The 17,432-nt window shown below is 35.9% G+C and overlaps 1 protein-coding gene across 1 annotated transcript in view; it reads left to right on the top strand.

The window, feature by feature from the left end:
- The window catches only part of LOC148947071 (tyrosine-protein kinase transmembrane receptor Ror-like), a 42,218-nt gene extending 26,315 nt beyond the window's left edge, over positions 1-15,903 (top strand). The window contains exons 5-6 of the mRNA XM_089097245.1: positions 9,108-9,266; positions 15,487-15,903. Coding sequence (XP_088953371.1) covers positions 9,108-9,266; positions 15,487-15,897 — 570 coding nt within the window. The 3' untranslated portion in view covers positions 15,898-15,903. The remainder of the gene's footprint in view (positions 1-9,107; positions 9,267-15,486) is intronic.
- The last annotated feature ends 1,529 nt before the right edge of the window (positions 15,904-17,432 follow it).

Here is a 17,432-nt window from a genome sequence, read left to right as displayed (position 1 = left end):
AGTGCCCTTTTTAATAGTCGAAAGTGATTGGAGGGCAACTAACACCCCTTCCACGCCCACCATTTCTCCAAACACATTCAATCAAAGTTTTGAGATAGCCATTTTCTTCAACATTGTTAAAAGATCTGGAAATTATGTCTTTGAGGATGACACTCCCCTCACAGCCCTCAGCGCAAGGGTTGTAAGTTATGTCCTGGGGCATATAAGGTTTTTATAGAAAGTGTTGTCTTAGATACTTTAAAAAGGGTTCATTCGATTAGAAATTGAAAGGTAGCGCCATTTTTAATAGTTGAAAGTGATTGGTGGGCAACTAACCCCCCTCTCACGCCCACCATTTCCCCAAAAACATCCAATCAAAATTTTGAGATAGGCATTTTGTTCAACGTAGTTGAAAGTTCTGGAAATTAGGTCTTTGAGGATGACCCCCCCCTAAATCTCTCACGGCTAAGGTTGTAAGTTATGCCTTGGGGGCATATAAGGTTTTTTATAGAAAGCGTTGTCTTAAAAACTTCAAGAAGGGCTCATTCAATTGGGAATTGAGAGGGCTATTGCCCTATTTAATAATCGAAAGTAACCGGAGGGATAATGTTCAAAAAAGGGCTCATTCGTTTGGAAATTGAGAAAATAGTGCCTTTTTTATTACTCGAAAGTGATCAGAGGGCAAATTACCCCCCCCCCCCCATGCCCATCATTTCCCCAAACACTTCCAATCAGAATTTTGAGATAGCCATTTTGTTCAATTTATTTGAAGGGTGTGGAAATTATGTCTTTGAGGATAACAAATCCCCCAGCCCTCAGGGCAACGGTTGTAAGTTATGCCCTGGGGGCATATAAGGTTTTTATAGAAAGTGTAGTCATATAAACTTCGGAAGGGGTTCATTGGATTGGTAATCAGACGCTCTTTTAAGAGCCAAAGTGATCGGAGGGCAGTAACTCCCTCCCCATCGCGCACACGTCTTATTGTCCCGAAATGTATCTAAAAGAAATTTTTGAGATAGCCATTCTATTCAAAAATAGTCTAAATATCATATAACAAGGATATTGGGGTTGAAACAAACCCCAGAGATTAGGGTTAAGGGTTGTTAGTTATGCCCGGGGGATATTTAAGGTTTTTATGGAAGGGGTGGATTTTTAACTTTTTGAAGCGTCAAAAGTGATGGACGGCATTTTCGACCCCCCCCCCCTCTTCTACAACCCCTCCTTTCACCAAACGCAAGTTATTGAAATTATGAGATAGTGAGTTCTTTTAAAATAGTCCAAAGAACATATAATAATGTCTCTGGGAATGACACAACCCCCCAGCGCCCTGGGGATGAAGGTTTTTATTGAATGGGTGGTCGTATAAACAACAGATGAGGCTTATTTGATTTGAGGTTGAAAGTTATAGTGCCCTATTTAAGAGTCAAATTGATTTAAGATCAAACAGCCCCCCCCCCGTGCCTCCACGCTCAGCATTTACCTTAACACCTCCAACCAAAATTTGGAGAAAACAATTTTATTCATCGTAGTTGAAGGTTTCGGAAATTATATCTTTGGGATCTTTGAGGAATACTACCCCCCCCCCCACCAACAGCTCTCAGGGAAAGCGTTGAAAGTTATGCCCTTGGGCAATATAAGGTTCTTGTAAAAAGTGTGGTCGTATATGTTTTGGAGGGGACTCATTGGATTGGTAATCATAAGTTCTAGAGCCCTTTTTAAGAGTCAAAGTGATCAAAACAGAGCTGCGCCCTTTCACCCAACACCCCCCTCTTCACACACATACACAAACCCGTCATGTTTTCTTGAGGTGTATCCAATAGATATTTTGAGACACTCCTTTTATTCAAAATAGTCCAAATATCATATAACAAGGCTTTTAAAGTTGATACAAACCAGCAGAGCCTGAGGGCGAGGGTTGTAAGTTATGCCCCTCAGGCATTTAAGGTTCTTATGGAATGGATGGTTGTATAAACTTTAGAGGTGGCTCATTTGGTTGAACTTGGAAGTTCTAGTTCCCTTTTAAGAGTCAATAGTGATGGAGGTCAAGTAGAACCCCCCCCCCTCACCCAACTACCCTTCTTTTCACCAAATGCATTTGATTGAAATTGTGCGATGGTAATTTTCTTTAAAATAGTCCAAAGAACATATAACAATGCTTCCAGGGTTGGCACAACCCCCTGGAGCCCTCGGATAAGGACTTTAAGTTATTCCCTGGGGGCATATAAGGTTTTTATGGAGTGGGTGGTCGTATTAAATTCAGATAGGTCTCATTTTATTTTAAATTGGAAGTTATAGTGCCCTTTTTAAGACTCAAAGTGATTTGAGAGAAAATACCCCCCTCGCCCATCATTTCCCATAACAAATATCCAAACAAAGTTTTGATACATCAATTTTTTCAGACTTATTGTAAGGTTCAGTAATCATGTGTAGTAATGGTTGTAGTAGGAGTAGTAGCATTAGTAGCAGTATGCAAATAGAACCTTTTTTTCAACATCCCCTTCAACACACAATGAAATTTTTAACTTAATACCATCAACCGGTCCTGAAGCATTGCTGACACCGCCTCTTGACAACCTATATGGGCATAATGTTTCGATTTATTTCAATACAGTTACAATATTGCCCAAATATTTCGCCTTAATACCCTTAGGTTTATTAGTGGTAGTACTAGAAACTGTAAATATAGTTGTAACAGTAGGAGTACAGTTAATAGTAGTAATAGTAATAGTAGCAGTAGTTGTAGGAGTAGAAGCATTAGTATTATGATGCAAATAATGTCTTTTGGTTAGTTCAACATCCCTCACAACAAGTATTGTAAGTTTGAATTTCACATATGAAACTGTTCCTAAGGTATTCCTGGTGGGCCATTTTTACAACTTGCATATGGTTGATAGGTTATCATCCGTAAGACAAGACTAATCTCTACCATTTTATCCTTCAGACCTTCATAGTCTGTGGATTTTAAACAGCCCAGAAGACAAAGTGTGTATAAATTTAATACTAGTTCTACAATCACTGTAACTAACGATATTAATAGCATTAAGTTAAAGCTTTTAGGGAACGTTTAGAAGGAATTTCAATTAAACAAAAACCTATGTGTATGCAGATATTAAAAGGGTATACAAGCACTATAAAGTATATAAGAATATAAGCAGCGATGTTCTACCATATCCAGTAGTATTACTGATATTTCAAAGGAGCTAGTTTGATAGAAAATTGGAAGTTTTAGTGCCCTCTTAAGAGTCAAAATGATTGGAGGGCAATCAGCCCTCCTCTGTAGTTCATAATTTTCCAGGCACTTCGAATCAAAATTTAAAGACAACCATTTTGTTCAGCATAGCTGAATTGTCTGGTAACTATATTTTTAGGGTTATTGGGTAGGTCAACCGCCCGCAGCTATGTAATTTGCCTAATATGATTAAAAACCAAATGTTGCTTTAAAATTAAATTAAAACACACTGTTTGTATTCCGGTTCCCAATGAAGACATATCAGCAATATACCAAGAGCGACCGAGGGTATTAAGTTCAAATTTCGGGGCTACTTCTATTACTACTTCTGCTCTTAAAATTTTACTAAATTAAAAGAATGTAATCGTATCCAGGCTTTAAAAGATCATAAATATAATGTTTTGGGAATGTTATTAACTTTTATTTATCAGGTCAACTAGACTAGAGGATGTATATGACTAAATTAAACACTACTATTTGTGTCATGATTTTCAAAAGAGTTTGTGTTGTTAAAGATTGCTGCAAAAATTTCTCCAGCATATAAATAGCGGGCCAAACTAAATTCTTAAAGGAAAACCGGAAATATTCAAACTATTATTTACGTTTTCCCTGAAAAAGACTATGTCAGTATAAAACGAACAGAAATTGATTAAAAAAAATTTCCAAAAAATAAGTTTTTCATAAAAAGTTAAAGAACTCCATTAAACCAAAAATAAAAGAAAAATAGATCAAATAATCTACCAAGCATACAACTTCCACAAATCAGCATTGATAAATAGGTGAAACCCAAGACGAACAGAAATTATAATAAATATAAGATTCAAACTCAAAACGAGCAGAAATTAATATTAGTAGAGTTCGAAGCCCCTATGCTTTCTGAAAGCCTGAATATAATTTGTACTTTACTGAAAAAAATTCAAATGGATGTACATTATCAGTTTAATGTAAACATGCTGATATTTATTCCTTAAAATCTTAATTAATTTTTGATTTTTTAAACTTATAAAAGTGAAAACATTTAAAAGATTTTTTTCAGTAAAGTACAAATTATATTCTGGCTTTTAGAAAGTATATGGGTTAAGAACCCTACTCATATTAATTTCTGCTCATTTTGAGTTTGACTGTTTTATTTATTGTAATTTCTGTTCATATTAGATTTCATTTATTTATCAATGCTGATTTGTGGAAGTTGTATACTTGGTAGATTATTTGATTCTATTTTTGTTCATTTTTGGTTTAATGGAGTTCTTTACTTTTTTGAAAAACTTTTTTGTGAAGTTTTTTTTTTAAATTAATTAGTAGTAGTATTAGTAGCAGTGTGTACATAAAACCTTTTGTTTTTTTCAACATCCCCCTTGACACAAGCTGAAAGTTTTAACTTAATAACCTAAATCGTTTCTAGGACATTGCTGATACGTCCTTTTGACAACCAGCGTGCACGTAGTGTGTTTTGATTTAGCTCCCTAATATCCTTAGCTTTAGTAGTAGTTGTGGTAGTAGTAGCAGTAGTGGTAGTTGCAGTGATAGTAATAGTAGTAGAAGCAATAGCAGTAATATGCTAATATTGCTTTTTGGTTAGTTCAAGATACCCCAAAACAAGCCCTGTAAGTTTCAACTTTCTTGCTCCAAGCCGTTCTTAAGATATTGCTGATGCGTCCTTTTAACAACCTGCATAAGCAATGTGCGTTTTGATGTAGCTCATTTTCCCCTACATATTCCCTGAAAATGTCACCTTCATACAATTAGCATTAGTGGTTGTAGCAGTAACAGTAGTATGCACATATTGCCTTTTGGTCAGTTGAGGATCCCTACCATCATGTCCCTGTTTCTTCAACTAAATACTCTAAACCAATCATAAGATACAGCTGGTATGTTCTTTTGCCTACTTTTTTGCACATAGTGGGTTTTAATTTAGTTTATGTCAACAAATCTGGAATTTTTCGCCTTAGTACTTTTAGCCTTAGTAGTAATCAAAATAGAAAGTGTAGTTGTAGTAGTATAAGTGGTGGTAGTAGTAGTAGTAGTAGTAGTAGTAGTAGTTGTAGCATTAGCAGTAGTTATACGAACAAACTTCAGTTTTGTCAATTAATCCTCCCTCTCATCATTCCCTGGAAGTTCCAACTTTCAGGGACCCTAAACCATTCTTGAGATGCGCCCTTTCGACACCCTGCATGCACAGAGTGTGTATTGAACTACCTAATATATTGCTAATGGGCCCTTTTGGCGACCAGTATGCACATACTGTTTTGATTTAATTCAACTTTCTTTTCAACATTTCCTGGAATTTTCACCTTCATTTCCTCAGCCTTTATAGTAGCTGTAATAAAAATAATAGCTGTAGTAGCAGTAGTAGTGGTGGTGATAGGGATATTACTAGTAGAAGTAGTGACGTGCACGTATTGCCTTTACGGCAATTGATTATCTCCCCATCATTCCCTGAAAATTCCAACTTGATACAGAAAGTCACTTGAGATACGCCCTTTTGACAAACCGCAGTCACAGTGTGTTTTGATTTAGTTCAATACTCCCCTCAACATTCCCTGAGTGCTTCACCTGAATGTTATTGACTTTTTTTATACAAAGGTTAAACATGCCTCCCTTTTGCTAATAACAAATTCTATATGTAAAGAATGGGCGAATTTTATACTTACAGCCCTTGTCCCAAGGACACTGGGGGGTTGTCATCCCCAGAGTTATAGTTATTGAACCTTTCAACTAGGCTGAACAAGATGTCTGTATTAAAATTTTCATTGCATGTCTTTGGGGAAAAGATGCGTGGGAGGGGGCTGTTTACCCTCCAATCCCTATTGACTCTTAAAAATGGGTACTAGAGCTTTCAGTTTCCAATCGAATGAGCCCCCTTCGAAGTTTCTACAACAGCTCCTTCCATACAAAGTGCCTTGTGAAAAATATAAAGAAATACATTAAAAAAAATAATACATTGTCGCCACTTCCCTCTTTACTGAGGCGTTGCTATTGCGCTGCTTATGATCTGAAGCCAGTAGAAAGAACGAACAAATTTTGAGTCACAGTATTTTTTAATGCTCTCTCTAACGCTGACCTAATTAAACTTTTTTTATGCTTCCTAACACTTTTAGAATAGTAAGTTTCAGTTTCAAGTTTGCTCCGTTTATTTGTTTCATATAAAAAGGGACTTGAAATTGTTATCTGGAACAGTCCGTCAATTCAGTAACTCCTGTTTGTAAAATAATTTTATAATCGATGAGATAGGAACAGACCGCATGGCCTCAAATACTAGTCCTTATATTTTATTAAAAACATGTGCATTGTCTGTTTATGTATACACAACGTCAGTTCATTGCTATTTCTCCTTATAATATCCATTTTTGAGAGAACTCTAAGCAACAAAGAGGAAGGTCACGGTCCCTGAGCTCGGCATCATATCCAGGGGGATATTATGTGAAAACATGTGAAGTAATAAAAATGAAAATGAGGTTCTGTAAACCCTTAAAGGCTAGAATTTAATTTGTTTTGTACAGAAACGATAGATATTTTTAAGTCTCTTTTATTATATTTATTTATTTTTTGACGTAACAGAATTTACGTATACCTTAAACTTCATTATATCTGGTTTTTACCTAATTAAAAAAACAAAAAAAAAACGAAAAGCTATGACACTGAATTTTAATATAAAATAACTAAAATTCTTATCAAACAGTTCATGGTAACGAACTGTAAGTAAGCAGCGACTTGGCTTATTAGTAAAGGAACTCTAAAAAAACAGAATTTTGATAACAATAGATTTTGGGCGTTCAGGGTACAAGAATAGGTTTAAAATTAATGTTAAGAAAACTAAGTTGTTAAGACTAGAAATGAGTGAAGGTGATGAGGTGATGCAGGGCAACGAGAAAATTGACCAAGTGGACAGCTTATCTTACCTAGGTAATATTATTAGTAAAGATGGTGGGTGCAGTGAAGATGTTAAAAGTGGAATAGTTGAGGTCCAGGTTTTTTTCACAGTTAAGAAAAAGTTTGAAAGAATAGGAAAATAAATATGCGCACCAGGATTAGAGTATTGGAAGTGACAATGATGGCAATGGTTTAGTTTGGTTCTGAAGCGTGGGTACTCCAAAAACGGAGGAGGATTTGCTAGATATTTTCCAGATAAATTGCCTATAGATTCTTTTGGGTACCCAACTGACTGACTGTATCTCAATCAGTAAGCTCTACGAAAGATGGGGTTAATCGGGAACTTGTTGGGAGGGTGTAAAGAGGGACGCTTTGAATAGATTGGGATGGAAGAGGAGCGCGCGTAGCTATGCTGGCCTCAGGCGGCTTGGTATTACAGTGAGTTGTTGCTGTTAGCAGTAGTAGTACTATACGTTAATACAAAAAGGTTTTTGATTTCACTGAATTTACTCTGTAAACAACAAAAATATAAATTATTTTCAAGAGAAATAAATTAGTATTTACTAATCTATTTTTATAATTTTTCCATAGCTTATGCAAAAATATTTTCAAGATATAAATTATTTTCCGTTATAGACGTCTTCCATGATAGAAGAGTCCGAATTAAAAAACTTTGACTGACCTTAAAGATACCTCTCTCCCTCCCCCCTAAAAAAAATAGTGGTTTGCTTTTATGAAAAAGAATAAACCTCCCAAAGTCTATCAAAATCTGATATCGTGGGTTTATGACCTGGTAGATCTTAAATGAATTGAACCCGGATATAATTGAAAAATACAGTATTTTTTCCAGGGGGAGGGGTCTCTCGTGCCAAACTGCCCATCTTTCAGTCTCTTTCTGTTTGTGAGAAAATGTGACTTTGTCCACAAGGTGTTTTTTTTCGGAAAGTTATAAAATTTTCTTCTTTTTGGACCTTTAAGGATATGAAGGCGACTGATACCCCTCCCCTTTTTCTCCCTTGTGAGTGACTTTGTATGCCTCTACTTTCTTTAGAAGCTTGGTCTTGGTCCTGTCATCGAATACTTTGTTTATTTGTCTTGGCAAACATGGATTGTTTATTGAAGGCTGCAAGTAAAGAACACATGTTCTAAACCAGATTGGCAGCAAGTGTGGACAATTGAAAATAAATCAAGCACTTTCCACCAGTAACGATTTTAGGCCTCATAAACTGGGTAGGCAAGGTATACAAAATTAACAGCGTAAAAATATAAAACAAAAGGAATTTTAATGTCGGCTGTAAGAAAAACTAGGGGAGGGGCAGCTCTCCCTTGCAACTGCGTGTGCCTAGAACCGCAGGGGATAATTTTGTACGCTTCTGTAAGAACCGTAGGAGATTCTTTGTACTTGACTGTGTCTGTTTCTTTTGGGGATGTTTTTGTTGTTTTTTCTTCTTAATCATCACAATTATCCTTATCGACCTAAAAAGCAGAGGCTAGTTACTTTAAAAGAGAGAAGGAATTGTGTTTCTTAAATTTTATAGTATCTCATTTTGTAAGTTGTCAAACTCAAGATGTTTCCCGGAATCTTGATAATTGTACTAAACTCAGGATTCCTCGGTTATATATCTGTAGTCTTAATGTATCTTCCCATTAGCACGCATAGAAAGTTATAAAAAAGTTTGGTTTCTTTGTTACTGAGCTTCTGAATGACTGATCCCTTCTTACTTCTTTTTACTGATTTTTATGTGATGACGCCAAGTAAAATATGTTGTAAGTTGTAATAATCAAAGAATATGGGTAGCTTATAACAGAGGCAATTAGTGCTAGTGCCCATAAACAACTATCAATACCATCTAGCTCAAACACTTATTATTACTTTAATTTTATCAATTACACAAATGAAATTAATTTGGCAAAAATGCCAAGTATCGCCAGATGCTAGATGGTGTTGGTAGTTTTTTGTCGACACTATCACCAGTTGCCATTCTTATAAGCTACCCATACTCTTTGGTAATTATGTTATATATTCCAGATGGGCGGTTCTAAACTTTTACCTGTAAGATGGATGGCACCCGAAGCGATTGTCTATGGACGGTATACTTTAGAATCTGATGTTTGGTCGTATGGCATTGTGTTATGGGAGATATTTTCTTGGGGTAAACAACCATATTATGGATTCTCCAATGAAGAGGTAAACGTATTTGAATCTTATTTTGTTCATAGGATGGTAAGCTAATGGGAAATTTTACAACATAGGGCAGCCATAGTACGGCCAGGCTGGTCTAGCCTATTCTTAGGTACTTACATATTATACCGACCACACTCAAGAAGTAAAGTTAGGTTAATCATAATGAAGTATACCAAAATATGATGAAACATTAATACTTTAGCAACAAAATTTTCGAAACCACAATAGAGAATTATGGAAAGCAGGCCACCCAGAACGCATTATATTAAATACCTAACCTAGCCAACTCTACACATTGAATATTTAATTAAAATGTACCTGCATAGTCGTTTATCTTACTCAGGCTAAGCTGATTATCTCCGAGTGCACACAGAGAAACCGGTTTTAAACAGACCAAGAACAACAGTGAGGTCGGTACAATACGTAAGTACCTTTTTTACGCGAACTTTATTAGCGTAAGATGTTAAACTTTGATGATTTTTAGAATACAAAGAGTTGTTAGTATATACTGATATTCAGAAGCAACTATGTGCAACATTCCATCTTGGTTGAGTGACGGCCAGTGCCGGATTAAACAGTTCGTGGTAGCGAACTCTAAGGAAGGAGTGACCTGGCTCAATAGTAACCGAAACTCTAAAAAATAAAATTTTGGTACAAACAGATACATCAAAAGAAGTGGATTTGTACGCTGATTTTAAATATATAAGTTTCATCAAGTTTGGTATAACCCATCAAAAGAAAATTTTCCCTATTCTCGAAAAAAGGGGGAAACATCCCCTAAAAGCCATAGAATCCTTTTGAAAATCACACCATCAGATTCATCATATCATAAAATCCTACATTAGAGGTTTCAAGGTCCTCTCTGCACAAATGCGGAATTTTGTATTTTTTGCCATAAGAAAGATCACGGATGCGTTTTTATTTGTTTTTTTTTTGTTTTTTCCCATGGGTCATTGTATCGACCCAGTGGTCCTAGAATTTTGTGAGAGGACTCATTCGAATGGAAATTAGAAGTTCTAGTGCCCTTTTTAAGTGACCCAAAAATTGGAGGGCAACTAGGCCCCCTCCAACGCTCTTTTTTTCCCAAAGTCACCTGATCAAAATTTTGAGATGACCATTTTGTTCAGCATAGTTGAGACATCTAATAACTATGTCTTTGAGGACGACTTAATACCCCACAGTCCCCAGGGGAAGGGTCGCAAGTTATGAATTTTACCCATTGTTTATATATATGGTATTGGTTATTGGTAGAAGAATTGGTATGGAAGAATTTTTCACGAGGGAAGAGAATTTCCATGAAGGGGATGGTGGTTTTTCCAGCATTATTGAAAAGACAATCAGAAATTACAATAGATAAACAAGTTTTTTCAACTGAAATAAGGAGTAACATTAAAACTTAAAATGAACAGAAACTATTGGGTATATGAGGGGGGTTAGTCCCCTCCTCAATACCTCACTCTTTACGCTAAAGTATTTTTAATAATTTCAAAAAAGAGATATTTATTGTACGAGCCTCGTAATTAAACGGCCTTTGTGATTCAGGGGTCATTCTTAAACTATCGGAACAAAATTCGAACTTTAGCGTAAAGAGCGAGGTAGCCTATTGAGGAGGGGATGAACCCCGCATATTACCTATATGAGGAATTTTGCCTCCTCGTCAATACCTTGCTCTCTACGCTAAAGTTCAAATTTTGTTAAATAATGACCGATATAAGTAATAATTTGTTTGTGTTATTTTCCGGCCAATCTTGGCATTTAATTACCTTAAGAAGCTTCATAACTATGATTTTTATGTGATAAATCTGGTCTCTGTAGGTAGTAACTTACTTAGTAATATGATACTTTTTAGACTGAGAGATGTCGTAGATAAAGTTTTAAGAGAAGAACAGTGTGGTTTTAGAAAAGTTAGAGGATGTGTCGAACAAATTTTTACTTTTAGGCTAATAATTGAGAAGTGCCCGAGTTTTCAAACACCTTTGGTCCTTAGTTTTATAGATTATGAGCAACCCTTCAATTCTGTTGATAGAAGAGCTTTAGTAAAGGTTTTATCCTTGTATGGTATACTAGACAAATACATTAAAGGGATTAGTGTTATGTACGAAAATAACACTGCTGCGGTTAAGGTTGGAAATGAGGTTAGCAGCTGGTTTTGTATTAAACTAGGAGTTAAGCAGGGTTGTGTTCTATCCCCCTCTATATGGATTGTTTTGATGGACTTTGTCTTAAGGAGCACGGGAAAGGCAATGGGAGACCACGGAATCAAATGGGGAGGAAAACGTCTCCTGGACTTAGATCATGCTGATGATTTAAGCATCCTAGATGAAAGTGTGAGCAAAATGAATGAAGTTTTAGAGTTTTGCCACTTCAGGGTGCTAGAATAGGTTTTAAAATTAATGTTAAGAACACTAAGTCACTAAGGCTAGGAATAAATGAAGATGAAAAGGTGATATTGGGTAATGAAAAGATTGATCAGGTGGACAGCTTCACTTACCTTGGTGGTATTATTAGTAAAAAAGGTGGGAATAGTGAAGATGATAAAAATAGAATAGCCAAGGCTCAGGGTGTTTTTTCACAGTTAAAAAAAGTTGGGAAGAATAGGAAGATAAGTCTGAAAACCAATATTAGAATATTAGAAGCTACAATGATGACAGTGGTCAAATAAGGCTCTGAAGCATGGACGCTCCGAAAAGCGGATGAAGATTTGCTAGATGTTTTCCAGAGAAATTGCTTAAGGATTGTTCTGGGTAACCGGCTGACTGACCGCATTCCAAACAATAGGATATACGAAAAATTTGGTTCAATACCGTTCTCTAGGACTATAATGAAAGAAAGGTTGAGGTGGCTAGGGCACGTTCTGTGGTTCAAGGATGACAGATTGCTGAAGATTGCTCTTTTCGGCCAGCCGTTTAGGGCTAAGCAGAAAGCAGGTCGTCCTCATCGGTGATGGGAGGACGTCATAAAGAAAGATTTAAAAGGAATGGCAACTTCCTGGGAAGGTCTAAAAAGGGATGTTTTGAATAGATTGGGATGGAGGAGGAGCGTACGTAGCTGTGCTGGCCTCAGGCGGCTTGGCGCTGCGGTGAGTTGTTGTTAGTAGTAGTAGTAATAAACCAAAGATATTGTATGTCTTCGACTTATGGTTGTTATTAAAAAAAAAGTTTTTTCCAACTAAAAATAAGGAATTACATTAAAACTTTCATTTTCATAAAAATAGTTTCGACCTCTTTGACCGTTTTGCTACTATGCCTTACAAAATCAGTTCCGCAAATATTGCTAGTTTAAGTTACGTGGGAAAATTTTTCCATGGAGATAATTTCTCGTGAAGGATGGGAATTTTCCATGGAGGGGGATCTGGATTTCCGTACATTATTTAAAAAACGGTCAGTAATTAAATAAAAAAAAAGTTTTTCATCTGAAAGTGAGAAACAACAATAAAACTTAAAACGAACAGAAAATATTACGTACATGAGATGGGTTGCCTCTCCTCAACAGCTTGCTCTTACGCTAAAGTTTCTTTTTTAACTTTTAAAAGAGGTTATTATTCTAATTAAACAGCCTTTGTGATTCAGGAGTCATTATTAAACAACTGGAACAAAAATCAAACTTAGGTTATTATAAGGTTATTATTACTTAAAAAAAAGTAAAACTAATATGCAAATTTCGTTTTAATTATTTATGTACGGTGAGTCAAATTCAAAACCTGCATTAATTCAAAAACGTTCAGAAATTAAATAAAAAACGATTTTTTTAACTGAAAGCAAGGAATGACACTAAAACTTAAAACGAACAGAAATTATTCCGTATATGAAAGGGGCTGTTCCCTGCTCAACGCCCCGCTCTTTGCGTTAAAGTTTCTTATTGTTTTATAAAGCAGAGTTGTGAGAAAAAGTCAAACTTTAGCGTAAAGAGTGGGGCGTTGGCCAGGGAACAGCCCCTTTCATGTACGGAATAATTTCTGTTCGTCTTAAGTTTTAATGTCACTTCTTACTTTCAGCTAAAAAAAACTTATTTTTTTATTTAATTCTCACTAAACTCGGGCCTTTGGTACCTGGGCCAGTGTTCCATGGAATCTAAATTCGGGATGGCACTAATTTTGGGATCTTTGGTTCCTGAAATTTGCAAGCTCCCACCACAACCTTTCACTAAATTAGTTTGCTATTTTCGGTATTCTAGGAAATTTTAACGGGGCCATGAGGGGTGGGGTAGGGCCTACATTTTCTTTCTTGCATTTTTCCTTGGTTTGAGCCGCCATGAATGCTATATAGCACACACAAACATTTAATGTTATGAATCTACATTTTTAGCTCTTGGGTGGAAGGGGAAGGAGGTAGCCCATCAACAAAGATTTGTTCCCATTTTTCTGCCACATGTATACTCAACTTGTTTTTTCCTAGTATAATTTTATTTAGCTCGTAATGATCCTAGCGGCTCCCATTGAATATATTACGTTGTCTACATTACTGTTATCTACGTTACTTTGTTAATTCTCTTCAGCACTGAAATTAGCAGCCTGCATACGGAGTTTTAGATACTTGAATTTCTTGGGTACTGAAATCAGCAGATTGTTGCCCCGATCCATTGAGGCCCGATGCTGGTACCGAAGCACCAACTTTAGTTCCTTCACCAGTGGTGAAATCGTACATCTGCCGGATTCTCTATTTTTGCCTGATAAGAATGTGTAAAACGTTCTCGACTTAAAGCTCAGACTCAATAGCACAGCTTACCTGCTCAGAAGGGGAAGGAGTGAGATAGCAGATTGCTGCCTTTAAGGGTTTCCTGATTCCTTCAACTAGCTGGATTTCAAGAAGCGACAATAACTTTAGTTGGACACGTTATTTGTCTCGTAGCGAGGTACCAATAATAGTTGTCTACCACTGGTTTTCAACCTTAACCGACTTCTCTTTCTGGAGAGAACTCTTTCTGGTTAAGGTCTCTTAACCGACTTCTCTTTCTGGTTAAGGTCTCTCAACCTTAACCGACTTCCTTTTTGGAGAGAACTCTTTCTGGTTGGTCTTTCAACCTTAACCAACTTCTCTTTCTGGAGGGAACTCTTTCTGGTTAATGTCTCTCAACCTTAACTGACTTCTCTTCTGTCTTCTCTAACCGACTGGTTTTGGTCGGTTTTATTTTTAGTCGAATTTGTTGTGGATTTTTTTAATTTTAATTTTTTTAAGTTTAAATTTTAAAATTTTTATTTTTATTAAAATCATCTAAAGGGTGATTGTAACTATTTAAATTTCCTTTTTTGATAATTTAAAGCAAATTAAGTGTGCAGGATTAACCTTAAATGACGTGTTGTAATCTGCATATTAGTTTTAATGAGTTCCCCATTTCCTCGCCATTATCAATAGCTGCATAATTTTTGAAGATATAATTGCACTTTGAAGCACTTTTTGAAAAGAAGGTTCAGTTTTCACAATCATCGATGATTGTGCGGGAAAATGGGACTAATAAAAACTATTTCTCACAGTGGCACAGAACAGGAATATGACCAGTCGATGAAATACTTGACAGATGTTTGTGACAGATCTTCACCATTATCGATAGCTGCAGAATTTTTTGAAGATAAAATTGCACTTTGTAGCACTTTTTGACAAAAAGGTTCAGTTTTCGTTAAAAAAGGACCGTTTTTAAATTTGTATGCATAAAACTGACTTATGGTTTTGTGAATTGTTAAGTCAAAATTATGCAACCAGTGATGATTGTGAGGGAAAAAGATGATGATAGTGAGTGGAAAGAAATAAAAACTATTCCTCACGATGGTACTGAATTGGAATATTGCTAATTGAAGAAAATTGACAAATATTTGTGCACTTAAATGTAGCTTTTGCTCTTGAGTTCTGTGTACTTATTGTTGTAACGGGATACTTAGAGGTAGATGCAAGGTCGTATCCAGGATTTTTATTGGGGGGGGGGATTTTACAATAAAAACAAATAAAACTACACATCAAAATTTGTTCATAAGCATTTTTTCTACGTTTTCACGAGTCGGACAAAATTTGGGGGGCAGGGGTTCAAACCCCGTAACCCCTCTCCTGGATATGGCCTCGGATAGGTGCTATTTGGACACAATTTGGAATATGTTGTTGAAAGGAAACGATTTGCTGTTTTACTCATTTCCAAGTAGCCTACTAGCTTAAAGACTAAAAAAGTAATAAATTTAATACATGCAATGTTCCGATAGGAGTGAGCTTTTAGTAATCAAAACTTATTATAATTTTAGGCCGTGAAAATTATTCTCAAGGGTACTCATCTCACTCTACCAAATGGATGTCCAAAGATTATCCGTGAGATAATGCGAGGATGTTTCCAAAGAGAAACGAAAAAACGCCCTACTTTCTTAGAAATTATTACTAAACTAAGATCAGGCTCAGAGTTTGAACATTTCTATCAAAATATCACTATAATACCTGATTATGTTGTCAGTGAATGCTATTTGCAACCAAGAAAGCCAGAAAGTGGATACTTTGGATCATTTGATGAAGATTCATTAGAAAACAGCCTCGCTAGAAGTAAAGTTAAAAAAGCTGAGCACTCACGGACAGAACATTCGTTCGATAGTGGAATACAGAATTCGGAATCGGAAAAAGTTGAAACGTTTAATGTTTGTTTGCAGAACTTTTCTATTGTTTAAACTATTCTTTCCTGATTTTATCGTTTTTAATTAAAAAATAATGTTTTTTTCGATATTGGTGAACCCTGTCTAGTAAGGAAATAGCTATAATTTTTGTGGTGAAATGCTTCAAAAATTAACGGATTAATTAAAGATGGGGCACTGAGTTTGTTCAAAACTTACATGTTTAAACACATCTTAAACGTCTTACCTTAAGCTTTTAAACCATATGATTAGTTAACATTGGCGGAATAAAACCTGACGGATGTATAATGACAACTAAGTAAAACGATTTAGGACATACACACTGTCTAGGCATGAAAATCTAGAGGTGCTCTCAATAAATGGACTGCGAAATATACAATTATTTTACGGAAGCAATGCGGTCATTCAATTTCTTTTTAATTTATCACTAAATAGATAAATACATTAATATATAATAAAATATTAAATAGATTTAATTTATCAGCTTCAAAGTTGTACCCGATGAATAATTGACAGTTTTGGTAAATAAATAAAAGGAAGAAAATTGAGAAGGTAGGCTTATAAAAGTATTCCAGCAACAGCATTGCTGAAAAGGGAGCAAACTGATATAATTGTCAACTTACTTTTATTCAACGAGTTGGGCATTTATTTTTGTGATTTTAGTAAATGCTGCACATGCTTGTATAGTTAGAAGTTCCTTAACCTCATAGCGTTAAGAGCTTTGCGCAGATAAGCGGAAAGTTAAGAAGAGGTTGAACCCCTGCTGAAAATTTGAACAATTAATTCCCTTCGTTGCTAAAAACTTCATGTTTGTTTACCAGCTATACCTATTTTTTAAGAAAAGCGCCATCTTATTTTGCTCTTTTAAACTGGTAGTCATAGCTCTCAAACTATTTTCTTACTATTTTACTCTTATTTACGGTTTTACTTATTGACTATTTTATTGCTTAAACTGCTTTTTCGTCTGGTTTTCACTACCTATCTACAGAATTGCCAATGTTGGTGATTCCCAGCCAATCAGTAAATAGTGATTGCTGATTATAATCACTAAGCTTCGACCAGGTTCGCCGATTCGGAGCTTCTCCTCTGATGGTATCATGGCATTATTTTCGGTATACCTCCCTTTTTGGCACAGTCCTCAGCAGTACCGGGTGGTGGGTTGGTCGGAAAAGTTTTCTAATCAAAGCTTGGGAGGTTATCCTCTTGGGCGAGAGGTATTAATGCTTCCTTCAACGACTATTTTAGGCAATTGGGCAGGGAATATGTGCTTGACGTGCCCTAACCATAGAAGCTGTTGGAGTTAGATGATCTGCAGGATGGTTTGAGAGTAGTTTGAAGAGGACAGTAGATGTTCATTTGATATGCGATCTAGGTAAGTGCATCCAGCAAGCTTTCGGAGCCATTTAGTTTCGAAAGCCGCCAGTTAACGTTTGTCAAGGGTTTTTTAGAGCCCACATTTCTGCTTCATATGTTACAACCAAAATCACTAAAGCACCGTAAAGTTATATGTTCAGCCTTATGGATAGGCATTAATTTTTCCAAATAGAACGCAGTGACTTGAAGCATGTGGA

This window comes from Artemia sp. Qi Xiang Cuo, chromosome 11 (genome assembly GCF_049724085.1).
Source record: "Artemia sp. Qi Xiang Cuo chromosome 11, ASM4972408v1, whole genome shotgun sequence".
Lineage (NCBI taxonomy): Eukaryota > Metazoa > Arthropoda > Branchiopoda > Anostraca > Artemiidae > Artemia > Artemia sp. Qi Xiang Cuo.
The sequence above is the reverse complement of the archived record's forward strand: the minus strand, read 5'-3'. Positions and strand labels throughout refer to the sequence as shown.